The sequence below is a fragment of the Phyllostomus discolor genome, chromosome X (assembly GCF_004126475.2).
Source record: "Phyllostomus discolor isolate MPI-MPIP mPhyDis1 chromosome X, mPhyDis1.pri.v3, whole genome shotgun sequence".
NCBI classification, from domain to species: Eukaryota; Metazoa; Chordata; class Mammalia; order Chiroptera; family Phyllostomidae; genus Phyllostomus; species Phyllostomus discolor.
The window spans coordinates 31,905,843-31,930,798 of NC_050198.1; the positions used below are offsets into that span (position 1 = coordinate 31,905,843).

The window sequence follows — 24,956 nt, forward strand, 5'->3', positions numbered from 1 at the left end:
TTTTTGAATAACCTTTCACAATCCAATATGGAGTCACTGTCAGCCATGACAGTTACTGTCAAGTGGCAATATGCTTAAGACCGAGGTAATGAGGTGTAATGGAATGCCCTTGGGATGGGACCACAAACTGCAAGCCTGATAAAAACTCCATCTGGACACCGACATCAGTGGGACCACCACTCGCTGCGGGCTCTAAGGACTCAAAACTTCCACCATCCCATGCTCTAGCTTGGCTATGCCACAACAGGTCACACTCTGAGCTCAATAGGACTTCCATTCCCCCAGACCCATGCCGCCACTGTAGCTGCCTGGCTTGAGACCAACGCGTGCCTCTCCATCCGCGGAGGCCGTAAGTGATTGTGGCTTGTTGTATGCTCGCTCAGCTTGTTCTATTGCTCTATTGCCTAAGTTCCTCCTTTCTGCATGCAAACTGCATGTAAACCTATTAGCTTATTTATTGGAGAGCTGATGTTGTGTGATTACTTTCGGGGACACTCCCTTTCTCATGACACACCTTCGTGAACATTAACGCAGAAAAATCATCACCACGTTTAGCATCATTAGCACTACTACTTGGCCGCCACCAGCCATTTTCCAGTTTAACCGAGCACCAACCCACCCGCGTACGTCATCACTGCACGCCGCGCGGGAAGCCACGGGAAGGAGAGAAGATACCCTTTCCTAACACCATTTGCTCGCTTGCTTGCTGTCTTGAGTCACTGCACGGCACTGTTGCCGTGGACCTGGAGGGCTCCTAAGTGACTGGACAAGGACGGAGGGACAGAAGCTAGGGCAACCAGAAAGAAAGCGTCGGCGGCTGGGGGAGGGGCAAGCTTGAGCCTAAGCTCAACGTCGAACTGCGGGTACTTCGCGCAGGCGCAACACGGCTCGCTTCACGGTCCGCATCACGTAATGACGTACAAACCAAACGTTTGCTCTGAGGAGGAGCGCGGCGGTGCAGCCAGATTCCCGGGGTGGGCGGGATCTGGGCGGTCAGTAGAGAGAACTGGCCCAATGGAAAAGCGGGCCTAGGCACGAGCAGCCCCACAGGTCGCTGGAAATTGAGCGGTACTAGCCCTGGGCGGAGTTTGAGGAAAGGTCTGCACTGCGCCCAGTGAATGATGAGGAAGGGATTGGTTGGCGTCGACAGAGGGGGCGGGGCTGACGGGAGGTGGCTAGAAACTGAAGGGGCTAGGGGAAGCGTTAGGGGTAGGGTTTGGGCAGGGGGTGGGGTTTGGTGGAAGGAAAGGGGCTGTCCCCTGAGGAGCGGTGCTTGTAGAATCGTTAGGGGTGGAATCTGGCCTAGTGGAAGGTGCCGGTCCCGGCGGATAAGGGGTGGAGTTAAGTGGATCGTTAAGGGTGGAGTCAGGCCTGGGCCAGGGGCTGGGGCTGGCTGAGTGAAAGGGTGGGTAAATATCTGGGAGATTGGGTGGAAAGGGCAAGTCTGGAAGAGGTGGGGTCTGGGCGAGGCTGAGAGGAATGAAAGGATCTAGGAATGAGTCTTGGTAGAACGGAAGGGGCGGTGATTTGCTGGAAAGATCAGGCCTTAAAATGGACTGAAGTCTGGGGGTTAATTGCTCTTTGAAAGGAGTCTAGTGGGATGGGAGGGGCCAGGTGGAATGGACATTCCAGTGGAGGGAGAGGGGATTGAGAGAGACGGGCTTTAGAAGGTGGTGGACCCTAGGACAGCATAAGGGGCGGGGCCTGGAAAGAGACTGGGATGCGGGGTCCTTAGGGCACCCTAGCCCCTTCAGTCACCTCCACCGCACCCCCCAGAACCGCATCAGGGGTGAAGTCTCCCCGACCATGACCTCCACCGGCCAGGACTCCACCACAACCAGGCAGCGAAGAAGTAGGCACAACCCACACTCGCCCCCCCTTGACTCCAGCATATCGGTGAGGCCCCAGACCTGTTCTGATGAGAGGGAGGGGGAGCAATGGGCTGTGCAGTGGACTCTGACCTTTCTCTCTATTTGGCAGAAGCCAGGTGTTAAGAAGGGTGCTGGACTCCGCTCCAGCCCCAAACTAGCGGAGGTAAAGAAGAAAGGAAGAATGAAGAAACTCAGCCAAGCAGCAGAGCAAGACCTGATTGTGGGGTTTCAAGGGCTGGTAAGAGAGGCCTGGCTGAAATTTAGCTTCCTGTGACAATGGAAACCCTGAGGTTCTCCATCCTGGACAGCATGGGATGTTACCTCTGACTCAGGCCCTAAATGGATCAGTGTCTCCCATTTTTTTTCCCTGTAGGATCTGAACCTTGAGGCCAAGACACTGCCTGGTACTGGCTTGGTGTTTGATGAGCAGCTAAATGAATTCCACTGCCTCTGGGATGACAGGTGAGGCTGACTCTGCCAAGCTGTCTCTGAACCACACAAATATGCACACTTAGAGCTATTAGGAAGAACAGATCCTTTCTTGCACTAGTCTAGACACTGGAAGCAGAAAACTTAGGAAGGTGGGGCTCAGGCGTGAAAGGGTTCTTATCATTTAGCCAGAAAATGTTTATTGAGTGCCTACTGTGTGATGGGAGTTGGTGATACAAATGTGTTGGACAAGACAGGGTCCCTTCTCAAGGAGCTGATAGGTGAGTAGGAGAGCAGATGATTAAACAAGAACAGCAGTGTGAAGTGTTTAATGTAGGAGAACTTAAGAACAGTGGCTTCAAGAGTGTTTAATAGAGGACTGTGGACCAGTATCCAGTGTTCCCAGAAGGTGCCCTTGAAGAAGAGGCTGAAACAGAAGAATTATACCTCCCATTTGCTCACACATGTTGTAAACCATCAGCAAATTCTTTTGGCTCTATTTTAAATGTATTCAGTCTCTGACCTTTTCTGGCCTTCACTGCCACCACTATCATTACTCACTTATACTTGCAGAGGCCTCCTCCCTTGTCCCCTGTGTTCACTCTTACCCTGCTATCTATTGTCTACACAGCAGCCTAAAACCAAGTTCAAGATAGTGTTCTCTTTCTTAAAATCTTTCAAGGGCAGACTACTGCCCTCAAGGTAAAGTTCAAATTCTTCATCTTAGACTCTTAGTTCCATGTGATTTGGCCCCATATCACCTTGGTGACCTCATCAGCCAATCCTCCCCCTCATTCGCTTCACTTCACTTCACCCACACTGGTCCTTTTGCTGTTCTTCTGACATTCCTGATACTCCCTTATGTCCGGCCTTTGCCCTGGCTGATTCCTCTTCCAGAGATTTGTTTCCATTTTCTCTTCTCTCAGTTAACATTCATGTCTCAAGGAGACTTTTTCAGAGAGGGCTATTCCTAGCTACTCCCCTCCCTCCCACACCTGATATTTGAGGTCTTCCTAGCCTGGTCATTGTTTGCTCATTATTATACTTACATTTTTACCAATTCAGAATCTATCTTCTCTATCCCAATGGAAGACTCAGAATGGCAAAATATTTCATTACTGAATACAGATCTACCATCTCTTGAAGACCTAGGGACATAGCAGCAGACAAAACAAACAAACCGTTATCTTCTTGGAGATTATATTTTCAAGGGGGAAAATAGACAGTAAACAGAATGTAAATGATACAGTGTGTTACAAACAAGTGCTGCAGAGCAATGCTGAAGTGGAGGAGGGATGGAGAATAGCAGAAAGAACACTGGAGGGGACTCTTCAGTTTTGAGTAGGATGGTCAGGGATGGCCTTGCTGATACTTGAGCAGGCATCTGAAGGAGGTGAGGGAGTGAGCCATGAAGATACAGGTAGCAGAGTGTCCTAGGCAGGAAGGAGAGCTAGCTGAAAAGTACTTGGTTTGATGAGATGAGAGCCATGCTAAGGTTTTGAATTTAGGTGGGATGTGATCTGATTTGGATTTTTAAAAAAGATTTTATTTATTTATTTTTAGAGATGAGGGAGAGAGGGAGAAACAGTGAAAAAAACATCAGTTGGTTGCCTCTCACACATGCCCCAACTGGGACCAAACCCACAATCCGGGCATGTGCCCTGACTGAGAATTGAACCAGCAAATCTTTTGCTTTGTAGGATGACGTCCAACCAACTGAGCCATACCAATCAGGGCCTGATTTGGATTTTAACCAATGCCTGGCTACTGTGCGACTATAGGACTGTTGGAGGAATGAGGGTAGAAGTTGGAAGGCCAGTGAGGAGGTGACTGCAGTATCCCGGGTGGTAGATTTATGGTAGCAGCAGTGGAGGTAATGAGGAGAGGGTCAGGCTTTGGATATATTATGAGAACAGAACCAGTAGGCATCAGGGGTGACTTTGAAGCTTCTGGCATGGGCAGCTGTGCAAGGGTGACTGGAGATGTGCAAGACCAGATGTGCCTCTCACCTGTGTCCCTGTATGTATCTATGTGTGCATGTGACTATGTCTATCAACCCAGCTTCCCTGAAGGCCCAGAACGGCTCCATGCCATCAAGGAGCAACTGATCCGAGAGGGCCTCCTAGACCGCTGTGTGTCCTTTCAGGTGAGTTCCCCAGCTGGCACCTTGGGTAGAGAGCCGAAGCTGACAGAACCCGGGTGTGGCCAGCACCTTAGCCCTTTGTTCCTTGTGTCTCCCCAGGCCCGGTTTGCTGAAAAGGAGGAGCTGATGTTGGTTCACAGGTGAAGGCGTGGTAACCTTATAGGGATGGGGAGGAGGCTACCCTGGGCCCACCAGGGCAGACTGGATGCTGTGGGATAGAATGCCATGGGCTCTTTGGCCGTTGGCAAGTTGCCAAGCCTCATTGACTCTGTGTCATTGCCTGTAACGGGGACTAGTAAATAAATGTTCCTCAGGAGGGTTTGATATATGTTGGGCACTTAGAATGATGCCTGACATATCATCAGCTCGCTGAGCTATTATTGTTATTATACTGTGGTATGTTAGCAACTGGTGGATGTGTGGACAGAGTGATCACAGTGTTCCCCAGGGTGCTGTAGGAACCCAGTACCAGGGGCCTAGTGTGGTGTGGCCCAAGTGAAGTAGCTTGTCAGAGGGGGGATCTGAGCTGAACTTTAAGAGAGAAAAGTGAGTCAGATGAAGAGGAGGGTTCAGGGAATGGGAGTAGAGACAGCTGGAACATTCTGGCCAAAGGCCAGGCAATAGGATTTGGTGTGGCTAGAGAAGGCAAGGAATATCAGTGAAAATGAGGTGGGCTAGGGAAGAAGCAGGGAATGTGACCTGTATCTCAGTGTTTTCCCAGAATGACAGTTGAGGAGGTTGACTTGCCCAGGGGTGTGGTACTTGGAAGACTTAGCTGGGGAGGAGCCAGGGCCCTGGCTTAGGGCCAAGGAAGGAGGCAGTCCCCTGAATCTCATCCTCTGTCTGTGTCCCCAGCCTAGAATACATTGATCTGATGGAGACGACCCAATACATGAATGAGGGAGAACTCCGTGTCCTAGCAGACACCTATGACTCAGTTTATCTGCATCCGGTATGGATGGGAACTGTGAGGGCAAAGGGTGATAGCGTTCCTGGGGATGCCCACCCCACAGCTACCCCACCTGGAGTGGACAGGGCTGCTCTCTCCCTCATTCCCTCTCTGGCTCCCCACTGTCTCTCCAGAACTCATACACCTGTGCCTGCCTGGCTTCAGGCTCTGTCCTCAGGCTGGTGGATGCGGTCCTCGGGGCGGAGATCCAGAATGGCATGGCCATCATCAGGTAGGACCTGCCAGCATTTGGCTTTCTACATTTAAAAAAATTTCTTCCCTCAAATGTAAAATGGATTGTTAATGAGTAGTATATGTACATGCTTAAGGTATAAAAGAGGGTACAAGAAAAAGTCTCTCTGCCACTCCCATCCCCCAGACACCTGCTTCCTCTCCTGGAGGTAGTCTGTGTAACCAGTAACTCACATGTCCTCCAGCAATAGTCTGCGCCTATGCATGGAGTACATAACCATATTTCGTTGATTCTAAAATGCATATTTTTCGTATTGGTAACATCTTGAAATTCAGATACATCTTATAAACAGTGACATCTCAGAATTCAGTTGGCAGCATTTTCTGTTTTGTTGTTGGCATGTAAAATCACAGTACATCTCATCATTGTTGGCATCCCAGAACTGATGAAATGCAGAAGATACAGCCTTTCTCCTCCCTCCCCTATTTTAGGGGAGCACTCCAGCATTCAGGAAGCTCCCTTCCATACCACGCATTTTCCACTTAAACATCTTGTAAAGCTGTTCTCTAACAGTGTAGAGCTTAGACCCATGTAGAACACCAGTGTGCACGTGTAGAGTAAGTTAACCAACTCCCTACTGTTGGGCATTTCGGCTCTCCCCAGTCATTTACTGTTTCCAAAAAAGGCCGCAGCAAATATTGTTGCCCATTTATAAACATGTTATTTTATCCTTTTTGGTACATAGGCTGTGGGTTAAGTCCCCAGGTACATAGTGACTGAGTGTGAGGGTGTATGCATTGATAATTTTGAGGAGCATCATCAAGTTTCCTTCAAAAAGAGAGCAGTAGACTCGGGGGTGAGAGTCCGAGGGCCCCAGTTACTCAGCTCCTGACAGATTGGCAGGAATCAGCACTGGCAGAGTTGGGTAGAGAGCTGACTCTCCAGTGGTCCAGGATTAGAGAGCAAGGGAGTCTGTCTCTGCAGAGGAAGAACCCTCAATCCGTGGCTTTCCTTGTCCTGCCCAGGCCTCCTGGACACCACGCCCAGCATAGTCTTATGGATGGATATTGCATGTTCAACCATGTGGCTGTGGCTGCTCGCTACGCTCAAGTGAAGCACCGCATTCAGAGGTCAGCAGCAAGCAGCAGGGCAGATGCGATGGGGGGTGGCACAGGCTGGTGCAGCCTAGTCTGGGCACTTCCCCAGATGCACCTGGATCCTCTTGTACAGTGCCCCCTTCTCTTCCCCTCACAGGGTCCTTATTGTGGATTGGGATGTGCACCATGGTCAAGGAACACAGTTCACTTTTGACCAGGACCCCAGGTATGCCCCAAGTATCACTCCGGATGCTAGAGGCCCAGTTAGAAGGGGCCCAGGAGGGAAGGGAAGGCATTAGCCTTCATTGGGGGCATCCCTGGGACCGGGTTCTGTGCTGCTCTCTCTGAGTCTGATTTCTTAATTTCACTCTGAGGCAGGGACTGTTGAGTTCCCCATTTTACAGATGGAGGAACTGATGCTTACAGGTTACAAAGTCACACAGAGAAGAATGGGAAGAGATGAGATTTGCACCCACAAATATTTGGAGATCTTGTTCACCAATTTACCTTGGAGCTGGAGTGAACCTCAAATTACTACTTTATTTTTTCTAATTATGATTACTACAAATTATTTATTTAAAAATTAAATAATACAGAAATATCAGTAGCAGTGAATCTCCTATAATTCCCATTACCTCAATAATAACTGTTGAGCCCTGACTGGTGTGGTTCCATGGGTCGGACATCATCATGCAAACCTAAAGGTCTCAGGTTTGATTCTGGATCAAGGCACATGCTTGGATTGTGGGCTGGGTCCCTGGTTGGGAGTGGTTGGGGGGTACATTTAAAAGGCAACCAATCAGTGTTTTTCTTCCTCTCTGTCCCTCCCTTCCCCTCTGTCTAAAAATAAATAAATAGGCCCTGCTGGGTGGCTCAGTGGATTGAGTGCTGGCCTGTGAACCAAAGGGTCACAGGTTGGATTCCCAGTAAGGGCACATGCCTGGGTTGCTGGCCAGGTCCCCAGTGGGGGGCATGCGAGAGGCAGCCACACATCAATATTTCTCTCCCTCTTTTTCTCCCCTCCCCACTGTGTATAAATAAATAAATGAATGAATGAATGAATAAATAAAATCATTTTTAAACATTAAAATAAATAAAAATCTTTTTAAAAAATACCTGTTGAGCCCTGGCTGGTGTGGCTCAGTGGTTGGAGCATTGTTCCTATACACCAAAAGGTTGAGGGTTTATTACCTGGTCAGGGCAAATGCCTAGGTCATGGGTTCGATCCCTGGTTGGGGCAACTACAAGAGGCCACCAGTCGATGTTTCTTTTCTCTTCTCACCACCCCCCTCCCCGCTTTCTCCCTCTGTTTCTCCCTCCCTCCCTCTCCCTTCCCCTTCTCTGCCCCCTTCCTCTCTAAAATCAATGAATATATCATCGGGGGAGGATTTAAAAAAATAAAATAACTGTTGATAGTTTAGGTTATACCTTTACAGAATTTTTCCTATAGATGCGTGAATATTCATTATTATTAACACACTGCCTAAGGGGATAATCCTCTACACAATCTTTGGCAACTTGCTTTTTTGCATTTAACAGTATGTGGTGGGCACTGCTTCATGTTAGTGCCTCTAAAATGTGCCTCCTTCAAGGCAGGAGGTGAGTGGAGGTAGAAGAAGGTATAGGAGGGATACTGATAATGGGGAAAAATAATAAAAATAAATAACTAAATAAAAACCTCCTTCTTTGTAATGGCTATACAGTGTTCCATTGCATGGGTGTACCTCTGGGACATTTACAGTGCCTCCCAGTTTTTACCAGACAATTCTACACTGAATAGTCTGGTAAATATATAATTTTACACTTCTAGTGTATCTATAGGATGAATTTCCAGTCGTGGGTTACTGGGTCAGAGGGTTGGCATGCTTCAAAGCCTGGGACCTACTGCCAAATTTTCCTCCAGAAAGGACACCAACTTACCCTTCTAGGAGAAAATGATTGAGTTAATCCTTCTGAGAAAGGGACACTGCTAAGCAGTAGTTGTGGATCCAGCCTTCTGTCAAACAGACTGCAGGGGACCCACTTCTTTGCGTAGATCCTGAGCTCCCATGGCCCGCCATCTAATCTAGGTTGGCTGTTCTCTAGACATTGCTTTATTATTTTCTAGCATTCAGTGTTGCTTGCAGATGTCTGGTGTCAGCCTGATTTTCATTCCCTTCTGTTTAATCTATTTTTTATAAAATGATAAAGAGTTTATCCATGCCCTTGAGTCTCCCTGCATCTTAGTGTCTTAACTCCAACAGGAAAGTTCTGGGATGGAGACAAGTTGAACACCCCTTAAAAGACTATTGTGAAGGCAAGGAAAACAGGACAATTAAAGCTAAGTAGTTAAAAGAAACAAGTTTAGTGAATTGGTCATTAGGTGAGTTGGTTATTCAGGACTGATTCTGTATGCAGTGACCTGAAACTGCTTGATTTCTCCAGAAGGGCAACCCCAGGTCATCCCCTTGGGCCCCTGGAGCCTCCAAGTACTTTTCAGGGACTTGCTGAACTTTCTTATTGTCTGAATCCTTCCCCCACCCCTGTTCTGTCTTTCTGGGTGGATACTTGTTTAACATTCCTTTAATGCAGCTATGTCAAACTCATTTTCACCAGGGGCTATATCAGCCTCACAGTTGCCTTCAAAGGACCAAATGTAATTTCAGGTTGTATAAATGTAACTACTCCTTAACTAGGAGCAAGGAGCTCAGCCCTGTTGCCAGGTAGAAACAAGGTGCTGGGCTGGATAAAACGAACTGGAGGGCTGGGTTCTGCCTGCAGGCCTTGTGTTTGCCACCTGTGCTTTAATATCTTTTGACTAGGATTATAGGAAAGGGAGGAGGTAAACCTATGCTATCTGTCCACCATTTCTTCACTGGAAATCAGTCGACCATAATTTTAAAATCTCCTTTTGTTTGCTTTATAAGTTTAGTTTCCTGGGTGTTAGTTCTGTTGATTCTGGTGGGTCTGTTGTGGGGTTGGCTTTCTTCAAATCTTTTCTTTAGTTCTTTCTTCTTCCTGATAATAATATTTATGTTCTATGGTATAGTTCTCTTCCTTAAGCTTAGAACTGGTGATTATATATCAGAGTTTAAAAAAATCATCCCCCACCTACTCAATACTAGAGCTTTCACATGAGTTTCATTCCCGAATTACAAGATATTTTTCTTCAATTTCAAGACTCTTTTTATACCAATTTTATTAAATTTCATAACTACATTATTAACATTTATTAAAACAGGATTGTCAAGTTTGTTTAGATTCATTGCTTACCAGTATTTCGTGCATTTCCCTTAAAAAAAAAAAGAAAAAGAAAAAATATGCCTTAAATCCTTCCTGGAATAAGGCAGGGAGTGATAAACGGATGGATGGAAAAATGAGAGATGATTCATTTGGATTGCCTCAATCAGCATTAAGCCCTCCCATACCCCATTGCTGGGCTTTCTGGACCACTGTGTCTTTTCAACATCTGTTCTGTCTGTCAGTCTCCCTCACTGCTCTGAGTGCTCTGTTTCTCACCACATAACCTATACAGTAAAAGAAGTAGTAGAGGTGGCCTATGAGGTATTGGAAAGAAGGAATTGTCCCCTCATTGGCCTCATGGAGCCCCAGCTATCACCCCCACTCCAGTTCTGCACGAAGAACCAACTCCTAACCTAACTTCTGAGTCTCCCACTTCCTTCAGAAGAAATACTAAGCTCCCTAGCCTGGCCCACTGATCTCGGCAGCCTTAGCTGGCTCCCACCAACTTAAAGCCCCATGTGCCCTATGGGCCTCCCAGAGTCACAGGGTTTGTCCTGCTGTTACCACCTTGGTCACAGGGGCAGGTGGGGTGAGTAGGTGGGCATGATCTAGAGTCCCCACGGAGTCAGGGGTCCTTGGGGTCTGAGAGACACCCACTCACTAGCTCCCAGGGTCTCAGAGCTAGACTGGGTGGGCATTGAGGGGGCAGCAATGTTTGCTGAGAGAAGAGTTCTAGTAAAAGATGAAATAAATGAGTGGGAAGGAATGGGTACATAAAATGCAAGAATGAGTGAATGTATGAATTCAAGATTTAATGGGGAAAATAATGAGAATGAATGAATGGTTGAGGAAAACTGGTAACTGTGGGTTGCGGGTATCTGTGGGATTGACTCCTCAACAGCCCCCCAGTGCCCCGATCTCTTGTTTTCTCTGCCCCCAGTGTGCTCTATTTTTCCATCCATCGCTATGAGCAGGGTCGGTTCTGGCCCCACCTGAAGGCCTCTAACTGGTCCACCATAGGTTTTGGCCAAGGCCAGGGATATACCATCAATGTGCCTTGGAACCAGGTCAGTGTCTGCCCACCATTTGCCCCGAGAGTGAAGCTCACCCATGCCCTTCAGTGGCTCGAGGCAGAGGGCAGAATGCCCCCATCTTACCATTGTGGGCATCTGTCTGCAGGTGGGGATGCGAGATGCCGACTACATTGCTGCTTTCCTGCGAGTCCTGCTGCCTGTCGCCCTTGAGGTCCTGGGGGTCTGGGATATGTTGGGGCAGGGGTGACAGTGAGGAGTGGGCCATGAGGACAGGTGGCCTCATGTAGTCCTTTCCTCCCTCAGTTCCAGCCCCAGCTGGTCCTGGTGGCCGCTGGATTTGATGCCCTCCAAGGAGACCCCAAGGTAAGGTGGGCTCTCTGGGATGGCAAGTAGGCAGAAGGGGGTACGTGGAGCCAGGCTGACCCTCCATGTTCCCCCAGGGTGAGATGGCTACCACTCCAGCAGGGTTTGCCCAGCTAACCCACCTGCTCATGGGTCTGGCAGGAGGCAGGCTGATCCTGTCTCTGGAGGTGAGTAACTCCCTTCATCTCTGAGTCCATGAATCCTGGAGGGCATGAGAACAAGGTTTCCAAGTCCAGCAGGAATTTCTGTCCCAGCATTTCCACTTCCTAACTGGACAGTCTCACCTAAGTCACTGAACTTCCTTGTACCTCTGCTTTTTTATGTAAATTGGGTCATAATACTAGTACTAATCATGTCACTGCACCGTTTAGTGAACGAAATGAAGTCACTCTAAACTGTTGCTTGACATGCAGTCAGAACCCCAGTGCTAATATTACTCTACTCTTCCTTGGTAACATCTGGTTCTTTCCTAACCCCCCCTAATCCTGTTCTCCCAGGGTGGCTACAACCTTCGCTCCCTGGCTGAGGGTGTCAGTGCCTCTCTCCACACCCTTCTGGGTGACCCTTGCCCCATGCTGGAGTCCCCTGGTGCCCCCTGTGCAAGGTGAGCCCAAGTGGTGCAGGGGAAAAGAGGGACCCTCACTGCCTACCTGGGGGCCATTTGGTCACACTTCCCCCTCCCCTGCCATCCAGTGCCCTGTCATCGTTGTCCTGTACTCTGGAAGCCCTGGAGCCCTTCTGGGAGACACTTATGAGATCAGGTAGGCGGCAAGGAGTAGGCTTAGTGGGAGGTCAGGCATGGCATGAACCATGTGGAGAGACTCTTCTAGAACCCACTCTGATTTTCCTGGGCTGCCTTTCTGAGGGATGGTCAGACCCTCTCTCACTGTGCCCTGGTTTCAGGCCTCCTACCTCTTTTTGTTTGGGTAAACCGAGTTTTTAGAGTATTACAGTGCTCCAGGGTGGGAGAGTAGGGTGAATGTTCTTTCCCCTTACAGATGACACCCTGGAGGGAGACCACGTGGAGGGGTACAACGTGGAGGAGGAAGAGGAGGGACCATGGCCACCCCAAGCGCTCCCAATCCTGATGTGGCCAGTGTTGCAGGCTCGCACAGGGCTGGTCTATGACCAGCGGATGATGGATCACTATAACTTGTGGGACAAGTATGTGTTTGAAGAGCTGGGCTAAGTGGGCAGGGATTCTTCCCGGTCCTCAAGCAGTAAGCCCTGCCTCTGTCCCCCACCTCCCAGCCACCACCCCGAGATACCCCAGCGTGTCTCCCGGATCATGTGCCGTCTGGAGGAGCTGGGCCTTGCCGGGCGCTGTCTCACCCTGCCTGCACGGCCTGCCACAGATGCTGAGCTGCTCACCTGCCATAGGTCAGATCCTCGTGCCTGGGGGTGGCATGGGGCCTCAGTGTACACATGCCACCTGGAGGCTGGAGCCTGGGTACACAGAGCTGTGGGGGGTCATGGGAGGGACCGTGGATGGGACAGAACCACCTGACTCTCCCTGGTGCCCCCTCTGTGCCTGCAGTGCTGAGTATGTGGGTCGTCTACGGGCCACAGAGAAAATGAAAACCCGGGAGCTGCACCGCGAGAGTGCCAACTTTGAGTCCATCTACATCTGTCCCAGCACCTTTGCCTGCGCACAGCTGGCCACTGGTGCCTCATGCTGTCTTGTGGAAGCTGTGCTGGCAGGAGAGGTATGGCTGTTTTGGGTGGGGCTCTGGCTCAGAGAGGCAGTCCTGGGGGATTCAGAGGGGCTACTCTGAGAAAATTGGGCAGGGCCTGAGGGAAGAGGGATGGGGAGGAGACCCCTGCTCACCACAGGCCTTGCTTACTGGGAAGTGCAGCCATGAGGTTGGGGCTGCAGGACTGGGCTCCCCTAGCAGCTGGTAGTGGAAGGGTGGGAAAGAGAGAACAGGAAAGGCAAGGGGATAAGGAGAAGGAAAGCAGTGAGCACAGTGGTTTGATCTTGGCCCCTCATTCCTCCCCCAGGTTTTGAATGGCATTGCCGTGGTGCGTCCTCCCGGCCACCACGCAGAGCAGGATGCTGCTTGCGGTTTCTGCTTTTTCAATTCTGTGGCTGTGGCTGCTCGCCATGCCCAGGCCATCAGTGGGCATGCACTGCGGTGAGGGCTCCCTGCGCCCCCCAGCTCAGTGCTTACTCAGCAGACCTTATGGTGCAGCCCCCCAGGACTTACCCAGAAACACCCAAGTGTCCAGATGCCCAGCACTTTCCAAAAAAGGACTGAGGGTCTAGCCTCTCAGTGCTTACCTAGAGAGGACCCCCAAGACTGTGGTTCCCAGGTGCTTATGAAACAGGATCCAGGGTCCTCCCTCCCCCAGCATTTTGGCCCCTGATGACTATCCCAATAGAACCCTGGGTCCGAGCCCCCAGTGCTTACTCTCACAGGGCCTCAGGCTAGCCCTGACCGAGTGCTTGTTCAGGACCCAGGGTCAGCTGTCACCCTAACTTTCATAGGACCCACAAGTTTGCCACCCAACCCTATTCCTGGGGACCCAGGATGTGGCCACCCACAATAGATGTAGATGCCCCTGCAGACAGGCCAAGGGGTCTGGCCCCTGCCTTTTCCCCGGGGGCCAGTGTCCTGGGTAACTGAGAAGCTGTCCTTCCCCAGGATCCTGATTGTGGACTGGGATGTGCATCATGGTAATGGAACTCAGCACATATTTGAGGAGGACCCCAGGTGAGGGGCTAGGGAAGGGGTGGAATACGGCCAGGGAGATGGGTGGGCCATGCTTCAGGGGTGCCAGGCTACTAACCAGGCATGGTCTCCCTCCCCACCCTGTCTCTGGCAGTGTGCTCTACATTTCCCTGCACCGCTATGATCATGGCACCTTCTTTCCCATGGGGGATGAGGGCGCCAGCAACCAGGTGGGCCGGTCTGCAGGCACGGGCTTTACAGTCAATGTGGCGTGGAATGGTCCTCGCATGGGTGACTCCGAGTACCTGGCTGCTTGGCATCGTCTGGTGCTCCCCATTGCCTATGAGGTATGCTTCAGGATGTATGCAACACAGCTGTGTGGGTAGCAGTGAGGGCACATGTGTCTGAATTCTGGGTGGCTGATCTTGTGAGACTAGTGGCAATGGGTGGGGGAGTGACTCTGTGATGGCCTTTGCATATGTGACTGCCGTCTCTGTATGCAACTGTGAGAGACTTCTGGGTGTGCGAGGGTAGTCTTTGTATTCCTGGCTGTGTGTGTTCTGGGTGTACACTGTCACCAGTGTCTGTATGTGATGGTGGTCCTGTATGGCTGCCATCTCAATGGAACTATGTGCAAGGTGGAGAGGGGTTTGAGTATGTGTGTGAGACTCTGCATGGGTGGCTCTTTCTACTACTACTTCTCTGTGATGGGTGCTCTTTCTGTGACAGCCAGTGTGTCTTTCTACATGTGGGAGGCTGTGTGTGACAGTTATCTTTTTGTCTCTCTGCTGGGGCTGTCTGCTCTGTTTCTCTGACTGGAGGTGGCTTGTATATATTTGTCTGATTCTGTATGAAGGGTGTAGGTAACCACCTTCTCCCTGTGTAAACTCTGTGTGTCTGTGGCAGATTGTGTGTGTGTGTGACTAAGTCAGAAGGCAGATCAAAGTGCCATCTCGGACCTCTGTGCAGCCATGCAAGTTAAGATGGTACGTGTGTGTTATGATGCACAGTGGCTGTGACTACCTTATGTGCGTGTAACTATGAAATCATGTGTGCGACTGTGTATGTAAGTGGCTACCTGTGGACGCAACAGTTGTAGACTGTTGTGACTGGATAGTGATGGCACATGTATGATTGTGTCTGCAGGGGTGACTGGATTACTGTCCCCTCCATGAGAAACTGTGCGTGACTAGTACAAGGTGTAGTTCAGTCTATATGGGGCTGTCTGATTGTATGTGAGTATATGTGGCTGTATGTGACCACCTTCTGTGTGTGGCACTTGAATTGTCATATTCTGTAATGGAACTATGCCTGCACCTCTCTTTTGCACCATGTGTATAAAACTTCATGTCTTTTGCACATGTTGCATGTTGGACCCAGGGAGGGGAGCATGTACCTCTTGATCTCACCCTTGGGCATGTGTGTGAGGATATATCTCTGTCTCTCTGTGTCCCATGTCACCATCTCTTGATGGCTGAGTCTCCACATCTCAGGACTCTGCCTCATGTCCCCATCTATCCTTTTCTAGTGTTTCATGTCTCTAAATCTGTGTGTGATGTGTCCATGACTGTCTATCCTACTCAATGTCTCTTTGTCTTGTGTCTCCATACCCTCCCCTTCCTGATTTCAGGGCTCTTGTCCCTTGTCTCCCAGCCTCCAAGTCCCATGTCTCCATCTGTCCAACTTGCATCTCATGTCTGTGAGTCTACCTCACCTACTATCTACCCAAGCCCCCAGCCTCATGCCCGTGCCTTTCTTCTCTCCCTGCCTCAGTTTAACCCAGAACTGGTGCTGGTCTCAGCTGGCTTTGATGCCGCATGGAGAGACCCACTGGGGGGCTGCCAGCTGTCACCCGAGGGCTACGCCCACCTCACCCACCTGCTGATGGGCCTTGCCGGGGGCCGCATTATCCTAATCCTGGAGGTAACTTTCTCAGTCCCCCTTTCCACTGTGAGGGGTGGATTGGAAGACTTGGGAGTCCTGCCCTTTCTGCTGACTGGCTACAACACTGGGGGTGATTTCCTAAAATCTCCTCTGAGTGCCCCCACGTGGAATTATTGGCACATACTGGGCATTAATAACAACACCAGCATCAACAATGTTCATGGAGTACTCACTATGTGCAGGACATTCTTCTGACACTTTATTATTAATTCATTGACAAAGCAGCCTTCTGAGGTGGGGTCTGCTGACCTCATCATTCTCCTCTCTCTAAATCAGTGACTAGCCAGAGGCCACACATTTAATAATGGCAGATCCAGGGCTTGAATCCAAGCAACCTGACTCCAGAGTCTATGCTTTTTACCACTACTTGAACTGCCTCTGTCAAGTTCCTGAGATTTGTAAATTCAGTGACCTCTTGTAAATTACTCAGTGTCCCTGCCCACTGGGCCTCAGTTTCCTCATGTGTAAAGATGGGGCTGGCCAATCATGGAAGAGCGCCTGGCACCATGGAAGTGCTATAGCTTCTTATTATTACGCACTGTTTGTGCTCTAGTTTAATCCTGTCAGCAGTCTCATGTGCTTGTTTTCACTACTTTACAAATGAGGACCATAAGTCTCAGAGAGGCTAGTAGAAGGTCTCACAGTGTGCCCAGACTGCATGTGGCAGGGTGGGGTGGTAGTTAAGAACATGGACTCTCATCAAATAGCCCAGGTTCCAAGCCCAGTGCTGCCTTTTGCCAACCATTCTGACCTCAGACAAATCATCTAAGCACTCTGAGCCTCAGTGTATTTATCTGTAAAGAGAGCAGAGACTGGGTTTCCTATAGAGTGTGAGAAAAAGGTGTTCCCATACCAGGTCAGGACAGGGGTTCATGTAGAGAGAACGACCTTTGCTCCTCTACTAGTTGGGGTCAGAGCTTCTCTGCAAGTGCAGTCAGGGGTTCCTGGACTGTGAATACAGGTTACTGTGCAGATTAAGCATGTGTGGTTTGAGGTTTGATTTAATATGCATAAGGTCCTTAGAATACGGCCTGGCATACAGCAAGCACTTAATGAGCAGCAGCTATTACTAATGCTGCTATCATTATCATTATTGTGGTTATTATTATCTTCCACTGTACGTCACAGTTTATCCCCCTCAATAACCAGTGGGACAGACCAATGTGGATTCCATCCACTTGTCCCCAGTTGCCACCCTCCAGACTTGTAGGGCCCTGAGGCAGGACTGGGAAGCAGGACATCTTGCCTCCCAAATTCCCTGAGGACACTCCATCATACTTTTCACTCTTTTTTCCTTAAAAAGGGTGGCTATAACCTGACATCCATCTCGGAGTCCATGGCTGCCTGTACTCGCACCCTCCTTGGGGACCCGCCACCCCTGCTCACCCTGTCACGGCCCCCACTATCAGGGGCCCTGGCCTCAATCACTGAGACCATCCAAGTCCATCGCAGATACTGGCGCAGCTTGCGGGCCACAAGTGAGTAGTTATGGAAAATTGGGGACAATGGGAGGCTCAGGGAAGGGCAAGGATTAGAGGCAGGAGTGGGCATAGCACCTATACTCAAGGATCTCCCTCCCATGGTTTCAGAAGTCGAAGACAAGGAAGGACCCTTCAGTTCTATGTCAGTCACCAAGGAGGCAATCCAACCAGCCAATCCTGGATCAACGGAGAGGCTGACCATGCTAGAAGGGTCCAATCTGGATGCAGGCATGGGGAAGGCTACCCCAGCACCCTCTGTGCAAGAGTCCATTCCAGCCCAGACTAACTCAGAGACAGTTGTGGTACAGCTCACTAAGGACCAGTCTCCAGAGGCAGCCACAGGGGGAGCCACGCTGGACCAGACCACCTCAGAGGCAGCCACACTGGACCAGACTACCTCAGAGGCAGCCTCAGGGGGAGCCACGCTGGACCAGACCACCTCAGAGAAGCCTGTGGGAGGAGATGTGCTAATTCAAACCCCTCAAGCCTCATGTGCTAACAGCCAGACTCCTCCAACCTCACCTGTGCAAGGAGCCACACCCCAGATATCCCACAGTCCGCTGGTTGGGAATCTTAGGACCTTGGAACTAGGCAACAAGGCTCAGGTAAGGCCCATCACCACACCCAGGTAGAGGGAAGAAGGGACAAGAATCAGGACTCTCAGATACATCTCTTGCCCTGTGTGTCTAGGAGGCCCCAGAGTCTCAGATTGCAGAAGAGGAGAGGCTACTAGGAGAGATAGCTGGAGATCAGAACATAGATGATTCAATGCAGGCCTTTGGGGACACTGACCAGGTGAGCTCAGGGAGTGGATGGAACTCTGGTGTCCTTTTGCCCATTTGTGCCTCCAGGTAGGAGCATGTGATTCAGGAACATATAATGGAGAGATAAATCCCTAGCTTACTCAGTTTCACCCATGCAGGCTATGTTTTATGCTGTGACACCACTGCTCTGGTGTCCCCATTTGGTGGCAGTATGCCCCATTCCTGAAGGAGGCCTGGATGTGAGCCAACCTTGTCAGGAATGTGGAGCACTCCAGGAGAACTGGGCATGTCTGTCTTGCTACGAGGTATGCAGCAGAGGAAGGGGTTGGGGCTGGGATTGGCCCAGGAAAAAACCACAGATGGGTGCTGATCCCTGTCCAACATTCTCTACCTGATCTCAGGTCTACTGCAGCCGTTACATCAATGCCCATATGCTCCAGCACCACGAAAGCTCAGGACACCCACTAGTCCTCAGCTACGTTGACCTGTCTACCTGGTGTTATGGATGTCAGGCCTATGTTCACCACCAGGTGGGTGCTGGGCAGGTCCTCTAATGTGTACACACTGACCCCCCACACACACCTTCTGTAACTAGGTAGGGGGAGAATGAAGGCCCTACTGCATGAGGGATAGTCCAAGAGACAGGGTGGTAGAAGGCTGGAGTGGGGGCAGTCCCCTGGCTGAAGTAAAGGGCGTCCTCACTCTCTTACCTACCCTGTCTTTCCTCCTCCTCAGGCTCTCCTAGATGTGAAGAACATCGCCCACCAGAACAAGTTTGGGGAAGACATGCCCCACTCACACTAACTCCTAGAACATGCTCCTCTTCACCTTCTAAGGCCCAAGATAGACCAGCCTTAGTTCACTCGAATCTGTTCCTTGGATGAGGGGCAGCTTCACTCCATCCCTCCTGAAAACTCTTTATAATTCCCCAAGGGTGCTGATTTAAGTTTAAATACCTGTCAGAGGACAATGTTGATGAATTATAGCTCTCCCCCTGCCCACTGCTTACTCCAGGGAATCCATCTCCTCTGCCCCAAAAAGAAAGGGGATATAGCTCAGTGGCCCCAAGAGGGGACTTATATCAAGATGACACTTTGGAGGGAGGAGGAACCAACTGGCAGGTGTGGTGGGGTTGCATATGTAATAAAGTACAAACTGTTACAAAAGCTGGAGAAAGCCTTTTAATCTTAAGTGGGTGGAGAACCCCACACTCTGGTTGACAGGGCTGATGAGTATAGAAGAAATGAGGGCATGGATCTTTTCAGGTCAACCCCATGCCCAGCCAGTACCCAAAAATCCAACTGGAAATAGAGCAAGTAGCTTGACTGGCTGCAATAAAGATTCAATGGTGGAATCTGTAAGAAAATGAGTGCCTTAGAAATAGGAACCTCACAGCCAGTCCCAGCTGTACCCTGGGCTGAGAAGGTAAGAAAACTATCAGGAAGTGTCCTTACCAGGCCTCAGTTTCTCCATCTATCTTTTTGTCCTGATTTGGAGAAGGTGGGTGTCCACGTTTAACATACTTAAATTTGGTAGTCATGGGTAGCTTCTTTGGAGAAGTGCTTACTATGAACCAGGGGTGGAGAATTGGAGAGGATGATTTTGGAGATTTATTTGTCCCACATGAGAATTAATTTGGCAACTCAAAGGAGTTAAGGGCTGAGGTTTCCTGGACTTCATGGCCACATTATGATCCTAAGATGACCACTAGAGCTCTACCTAGTCAAGAAGAAAGGAAAGGGAGCTGTGGCCAGCTCAGTCCATCCTTTTCGGGAGCATTCTGGATGCCCCACCTCTGCTTACATATTGATCAGAACTCTCACATGATTGTCATAGCTGCAAGGGAGTCTGGGAAATGTTTTAGGCTTGGCACATGTCCACCTCATCCCAGGTTTTTTGCCCTGACAGAATAACCACTCCCCTGCTACTCTTTCCCTCCAGGAACCGACACAACGCTCTTTGGCACCTCTTTCCCTCCAGTAGAGATAAAACCCTCTTCTCTGGCACCACTTTCCCTGCAGGAACAGACACAGCCCTCTCCCAAGCTACCAAAAAGCCTGCTTGAGGCAGCATAGACCTCATGGCTTCGAAGAGGCCCTTTCAAAACATTTCCCAAAGTCTGGCCACTCAGGTCAGAAGTACAACACCCCACACACACTAAAAACCCGAAACCGCAGCCCTGATGGGGGCAAGGTAAGGGTGAGGTGCAGCAGGATACAGAAGGCATGTGGAGAGGTCTGGCCCCAGTCAGCGCCCCAATCAGACCTCCTTGGCGCCACCAACAGGCTGGGAGAAGACCCGCGCTCACCCTGGGGCGGGAAGGGGTCAGATCGAGGAGAGGGGGTGTGCCAGTAGAGGGGCCCTTAGGGCGGCCACTAGCGCATGCGTGCCCCCGCCCCCTCCTCCTCCTCCTCCTCCTCCTCCTCCTCTGGGACTGGTGCACCTCTCCCCCTATCGGTCCTGTCAGAGCTGCGGTGAGTTCGGGTCTCAGCGCAACCTCCTCTCCCAGGACCAAGGTGAGCCAGACGGATGGGCCCTCAGACCAGACCCAGCCTGGGAGGGTTCTCCACCTAGGGCTGTTGAGGGCGCGACCAAGGTGGGGTTTGCGGTACTCTTCGCCTTCCACCACTCTTTTCTGTAGGGCCGGCCATCACATCCCGGCCCCTTCAGCCGCCCGCTTTGTGGAGGCCGAACTGCGCCACAGGCCGTGCTGGGCCAGAAGCAGGACTGCGGACCCACGGACCCAACCTTGGGGTGGAGGGTCCGTTCCCATGCCATACACCATCCCTGCTAAAGAAAAACTGTCCGAGATGGCCCAGACTGACTGTAGGGTCAGGGTTTTAGGGTGAAACTTGGGAGTCACTTTCTGTCCCAAACTTTCCATAGCACCTGACTTAGTTACGGGAAACATAGTTGAGGTGGTTCTGGGCTAGCCCTGAAAGGGGGATTGTTGTAAGGGCTCACATTAGGCTGGACCCCCACGTTCCCTGAATCTGTACCACCCCCAACCCCTTCCCCCTTCAGGTAGTTAGACTAACACAAAGGACACACAATGGATGTGATGTGGTCTAGGCAGCAGGGATAGGGGTGGGGTGCAGCGGCTTGGGGCGAAGAGGGGAATCTCAGGATCTTAAGGGCCTCTTGAGGACACTCCAGTAGCACTTGGCACAGCAAGTGGTTCTATATTACTTGGGACCGGTGAGACCGCTCTGCTGTTGATCTCTGATGGACTGTGGGACCTCAGGCCAGTCACCATCCCCTCAGTTCTCTGAATCTCGCCAGGTGTTCCTCATTGATACAGTGACCATGGTGGTGATAGACAGTCCATGCCTCACCAGGGTGCTAGGGGGACTGAGTATGAGCATTGCAGGAGGGTCACCTGGCACGAGCTAGGTTCTCAGTAAATACCTAGTGCTTTTAGGATTATGGCAATCTGCCAAGAGAGAAGAGCCCATCTCATATGTCCTCACCCTCAAATAAGGGCACCCTCAGATTTCCGTCTGCCCAGGCCCAAAACTAAGGAGTCATCCTTGACCCCTTCCCCTGTCTCTTAAAGTCTCCGTAAATCCTGCCAGTTAAGTCTACCTTCAGAATATTCCAGATTCCGACCTCCCCTTTCCACATCTACCACCGTGGCCCACCTGAACTACTGCAGTGGCCTCACTGCTTCCACCCTCTCCCCCTCCTCTCAGTTTGTCCCCATAGCTATATCTTCTCCCTCTCTGTCTCCCCAATGTTGGGGACCCCCAGAACTCTGTCCTGTTTACCTCTTTCCTCATCATGGCCCCCTTTCTGAACGAGCACATCCAACAACTTTTCAGTAATCTCCTGGCTGAATACCTCACAACCAGACCTTTCTCTCCCTTTGTGACCTCCAGGGCCCAAACTCAACAGAAACCCCCAGAGACACTTGAACCCACCCCCGCCCCATCTACTCGCAAACTGCCATTGCCCCCAGGTTTCCGGGGAGACTGGTATCGGCTATTAAGATGCATTTCCTGAGGGCCACACATTGAACCAAGATCAGGATGTGTATTGAATGAGTTAATGGTGACTTGCTATTAATAGCTTAACACTCATTGAGCGCCTGCTGTGTGCCCATCCTCTTCTAATTGCTTGGTGATTTACTTGCTTATCTTGTTTATTGTCTCTTTCTCACTTGTAGAATCTAATTCTCCTAAGGGCAGGGACTTTATTTTGTTTACTGCCACATCCCCACCCCACACCTCCCAACCCCTCCCATCCCCACACCCATCACAATGCCTGGCTTACCGGAATCTTCTCCAAGTATTGAATGAAACTTAAATCATAAGTAAAATGCTAACATTAACCAAGCACCTTCTGCATGCTTATCACCTGTTGCTGAAATATCTCTGTTGTTGTCTGTCTTCCTGACTAGATCGGCAAATGCTTTGAGGGCCAGGGTTTTCTATTTTCCCCCACCTTGCCACACAGTAGGTTCCCTGCAGCAGTATGTTGAATAATAAAGACTGAGTTTAAGATAATGGCTCACAGACCTCATAATTCACTTATTTATTTGGTTCATTGTCTCCACCTTTTAGAACATATACTCCCTGGGCCCAGGAATTTGCTTAGCACTTACTGTATGGCAGGCACTGTGCTGGGCCGGGGTTACCGATGAAATCTGTGCCATCCCTCCAGAATGAGGCAGGACAGCTAATGGGTAGGGGATTCCTTCTGGGAGTTAAGAAAAAGTTCTCAGATTATGGTGATGGTTGCACAACTTAGTTAGTATACTAAGACATTGAATTGTACAGTTTAACTAGGTTAACTTTTAAAGTGTATCTCAATGAAGCTGTTTTTAAAATTCCTGCCTTCACAGAGTTTATGTTGTACAAGGGAATGAGAGAAAAAGAACTAACAGCATAAGTACTGTATATAGCATATTAGAAGGTGATTAGCACACACTTGGCACTCAGTAAATGTTGACTCAGTTACACCAGCTGCCCCCTTGCCCACATGGTGTCCTCACCTAGCCGAACCTACTGCCTCCCTTCCTTCTGCCATTGCATTCTTCTCTTCCTACTTGCAGGGCCTGCTGTCCACATCTCTTCCCTGAGCATGGCACCGCCAAAAAAGTCTAATGTGTTTGATCTGGGCCTGGGTACATGGAATGCAAGTGCCCAACAGGAGAGCCACAGTGCTCAGGCACCTTCCAGGGCTGTTGGCAAGCTGCCAGAGTATAAGGCAGTGGTTGTGGGTGCAAGTGGTGTGGGCAAGAGCGCACTGACCATCCAGCTGAACCATGAGTGCTTTGTGGAAGACTATGACCCGACGATCCAGGATTCCTACTGGAAGGAGGTGACCCTGGACCAAGGAGGCTGCATTCTGAATGTGCTGGATACAGCTGGGCAGACCATTCATAAGGCCCTACGTGACCAGTGCCTGGCTGCTGGGGATGGTGTGCTGTGTGTCTTTGCCCTCGATGACCCCTCATCTCTAACCCACCTGCAGCAGATGCGGGCCACCTGGGGCCCTCACTATTCCCGGCCCCTTGTCCTTGTGGGCAACAAGTGCGACCTTGTGACCACCAAAGGAGATACTCATGCTGCTGCTATAGCCCTCGCAAAGAGCTGGGGGGCCCCTTTCCTGGAGACCTCGGCTAAAACACGGCAAGGTGTGGAGGAGGCCTTTACCCTGCTCATCCGTGAGATCCAAAGGGTCCGGGAGGCTGAGGCAGCATCAGGTGGGGCTAAGTCCCGGCACCATAAGACCATGTGCCACTGTGGCTGTTCTGTGGCCTGAAGGTCTTGGTCAAGAAAAGTGGACCATCCCCCATGCCAGGGTGATGCTTCCTTGATATGACAACACCAAGCAAGTAGCTGTGAGACACTGGGTGTACTTGGGATTGATGGACCCCTCTTCTGGGGAGGTTTTCAATTTGGTGATGGGCTTTTTGTTAATGTGGAACATACTGTTGGTTATGTTCTGTCAGGTGGAGAGATTTTGTGCAAAACAAAATAAATGTTCTCAGGTTTCAAAGCTGCCTCCATGCCCAGCATTATTATGTGGGTGGGTGTGAAACTGGTGAGAATATTACTTGAATTGTGAGAACTCTTTCATTCAAGAAATGTGGGGGAGCCTACAGTGTGCCAGGTCCTGCTTTGGGTGCAAAGGAGGTAGAGTCACACAAGACACAAGAAAATCCCTACACTTGTACATACTACATAAAGCTATATATTAAAGACAGGTGATGGGAAGCCTTATTGAGTAGGTGACATTTGAGCAAAAAACGCAGATAACTAGGCACAGGGAATAAATAGCAGGTGCAAAGACCATGATCATGAACCAGCTACCAACACTTAAACTCCCAATATCTTCAGGACTATGTAGGAGTACAGATAGAGCGGCCTCTATACAATAGAAATGAATATTTAAGTGTTGCAAATCAAGCTAACAAATGTAAAGAAAGATATGTTCTATCCTCCTCCCTTGACAAATAACTTTCTTAATGACCTGGAGGTCCAGGTTCTAACTTCTGGTATTCAGAGTTTCATGCCAGGATATGAGTGGGTTGGGAAGGCTGAGACTTGGCTTTGCAGTCCACTCTCTCACCCCGGTCGCCCCTCCCCACATAAGGCACTCTGGTGCAAGTGGAAGCGCCAGGCAGCATGGCCCAGGCTCTACTCACACTTCACTAACAGCCACTTGTTGGTGTTCAGGATGGACCCTGGAAGATGCTGCTGCAGGCCCTTGAAAGGGGCTCCCCATACCTGAGTGAAGCCTAGAAATGGGGCTCAGGATCTGGGTGGGCGCTGCTACTGAGGCACATG

The 24,956-nt window shown here is 50.3% G+C and overlaps 2 protein-coding genes across 8 annotated transcripts; both read left to right on the forward strand.

Moving 5' to 3' along the window:
* The first annotated feature begins 939 nt into the window (after positions 1 to 939).
* On the forward strand, positions 940 to 19,328 carry HDAC6 (histone deacetylase 6). Of its 7 annotated transcripts, none has more exons than XM_028522389.2 (29): positions 940 to 1,098; positions 1,777 to 1,896; positions 1,981 to 2,109; positions 2,245 to 2,333; positions 4,362 to 4,446; positions 4,543 to 4,583; positions 5,299 to 5,395; positions 5,527 to 5,624; positions 6,611 to 6,715; positions 6,840 to 6,908; positions 10,845 to 10,971; positions 11,084 to 11,149; positions 11,242 to 11,301; positions 11,379 to 11,468; positions 11,799 to 11,905; positions 11,995 to 12,062; positions 12,300 to 12,465; positions 12,553 to 12,681; positions 12,839 to 13,007; positions 13,303 to 13,436; positions 13,947 to 14,015; positions 14,128 to 14,320; positions 15,747 to 15,896; positions 17,221 to 17,395; positions 17,507 to 18,003; positions 18,089 to 18,193; positions 18,321 to 18,467; positions 18,564 to 18,692; positions 18,898 to 19,328. In XM_028522389.2, exons 2-29 carry the CDS (start codon positions 1,807 to 1,809, stop codon positions 18,964 to 18,966), a joined length of 3,453 nt encoding a protein of 1,150 aa, XP_028378190.1. In that variant the 5' UTR covers positions 940 to 1,098; positions 1,777 to 1,806; the 3' UTR covers positions 18,967 to 19,328. The 7 variants fall into 7 exon arrangements, with proteins under 7 accessions (XP_028378190.1, XP_035872984.1, XP_035872983.1 ...); XM_036017091.1 differs by having other exon boundaries at positions 979 to 1,114; XM_036017090.1 differs by lacking the exon at positions 940 to 1,098 and adding an exon at positions 1,219 to 1,312.
* A 1,316-nt stretch (positions 19,329 to 20,644) lies between these two features.
* On the forward strand, positions 20,645 to 24,165 carry ERAS (ES cell expressed Ras). Its single transcript, XM_028523466.2, has 2 exons — positions 20,645 to 20,678; positions 23,216 to 24,165. The coding sequence occupies exon 2, from the start codon at positions 23,245 to 23,247 to the stop codon at positions 23,926 to 23,928; it is 684 nt and encodes a 227-aa protein (XP_028379267.2). The 5' UTR covers positions 20,645 to 20,678; positions 23,216 to 23,244; the 3' UTR covers positions 23,929 to 24,165.
* Positions 24,166 to 24,956: the final 791 nt, after the last annotated feature.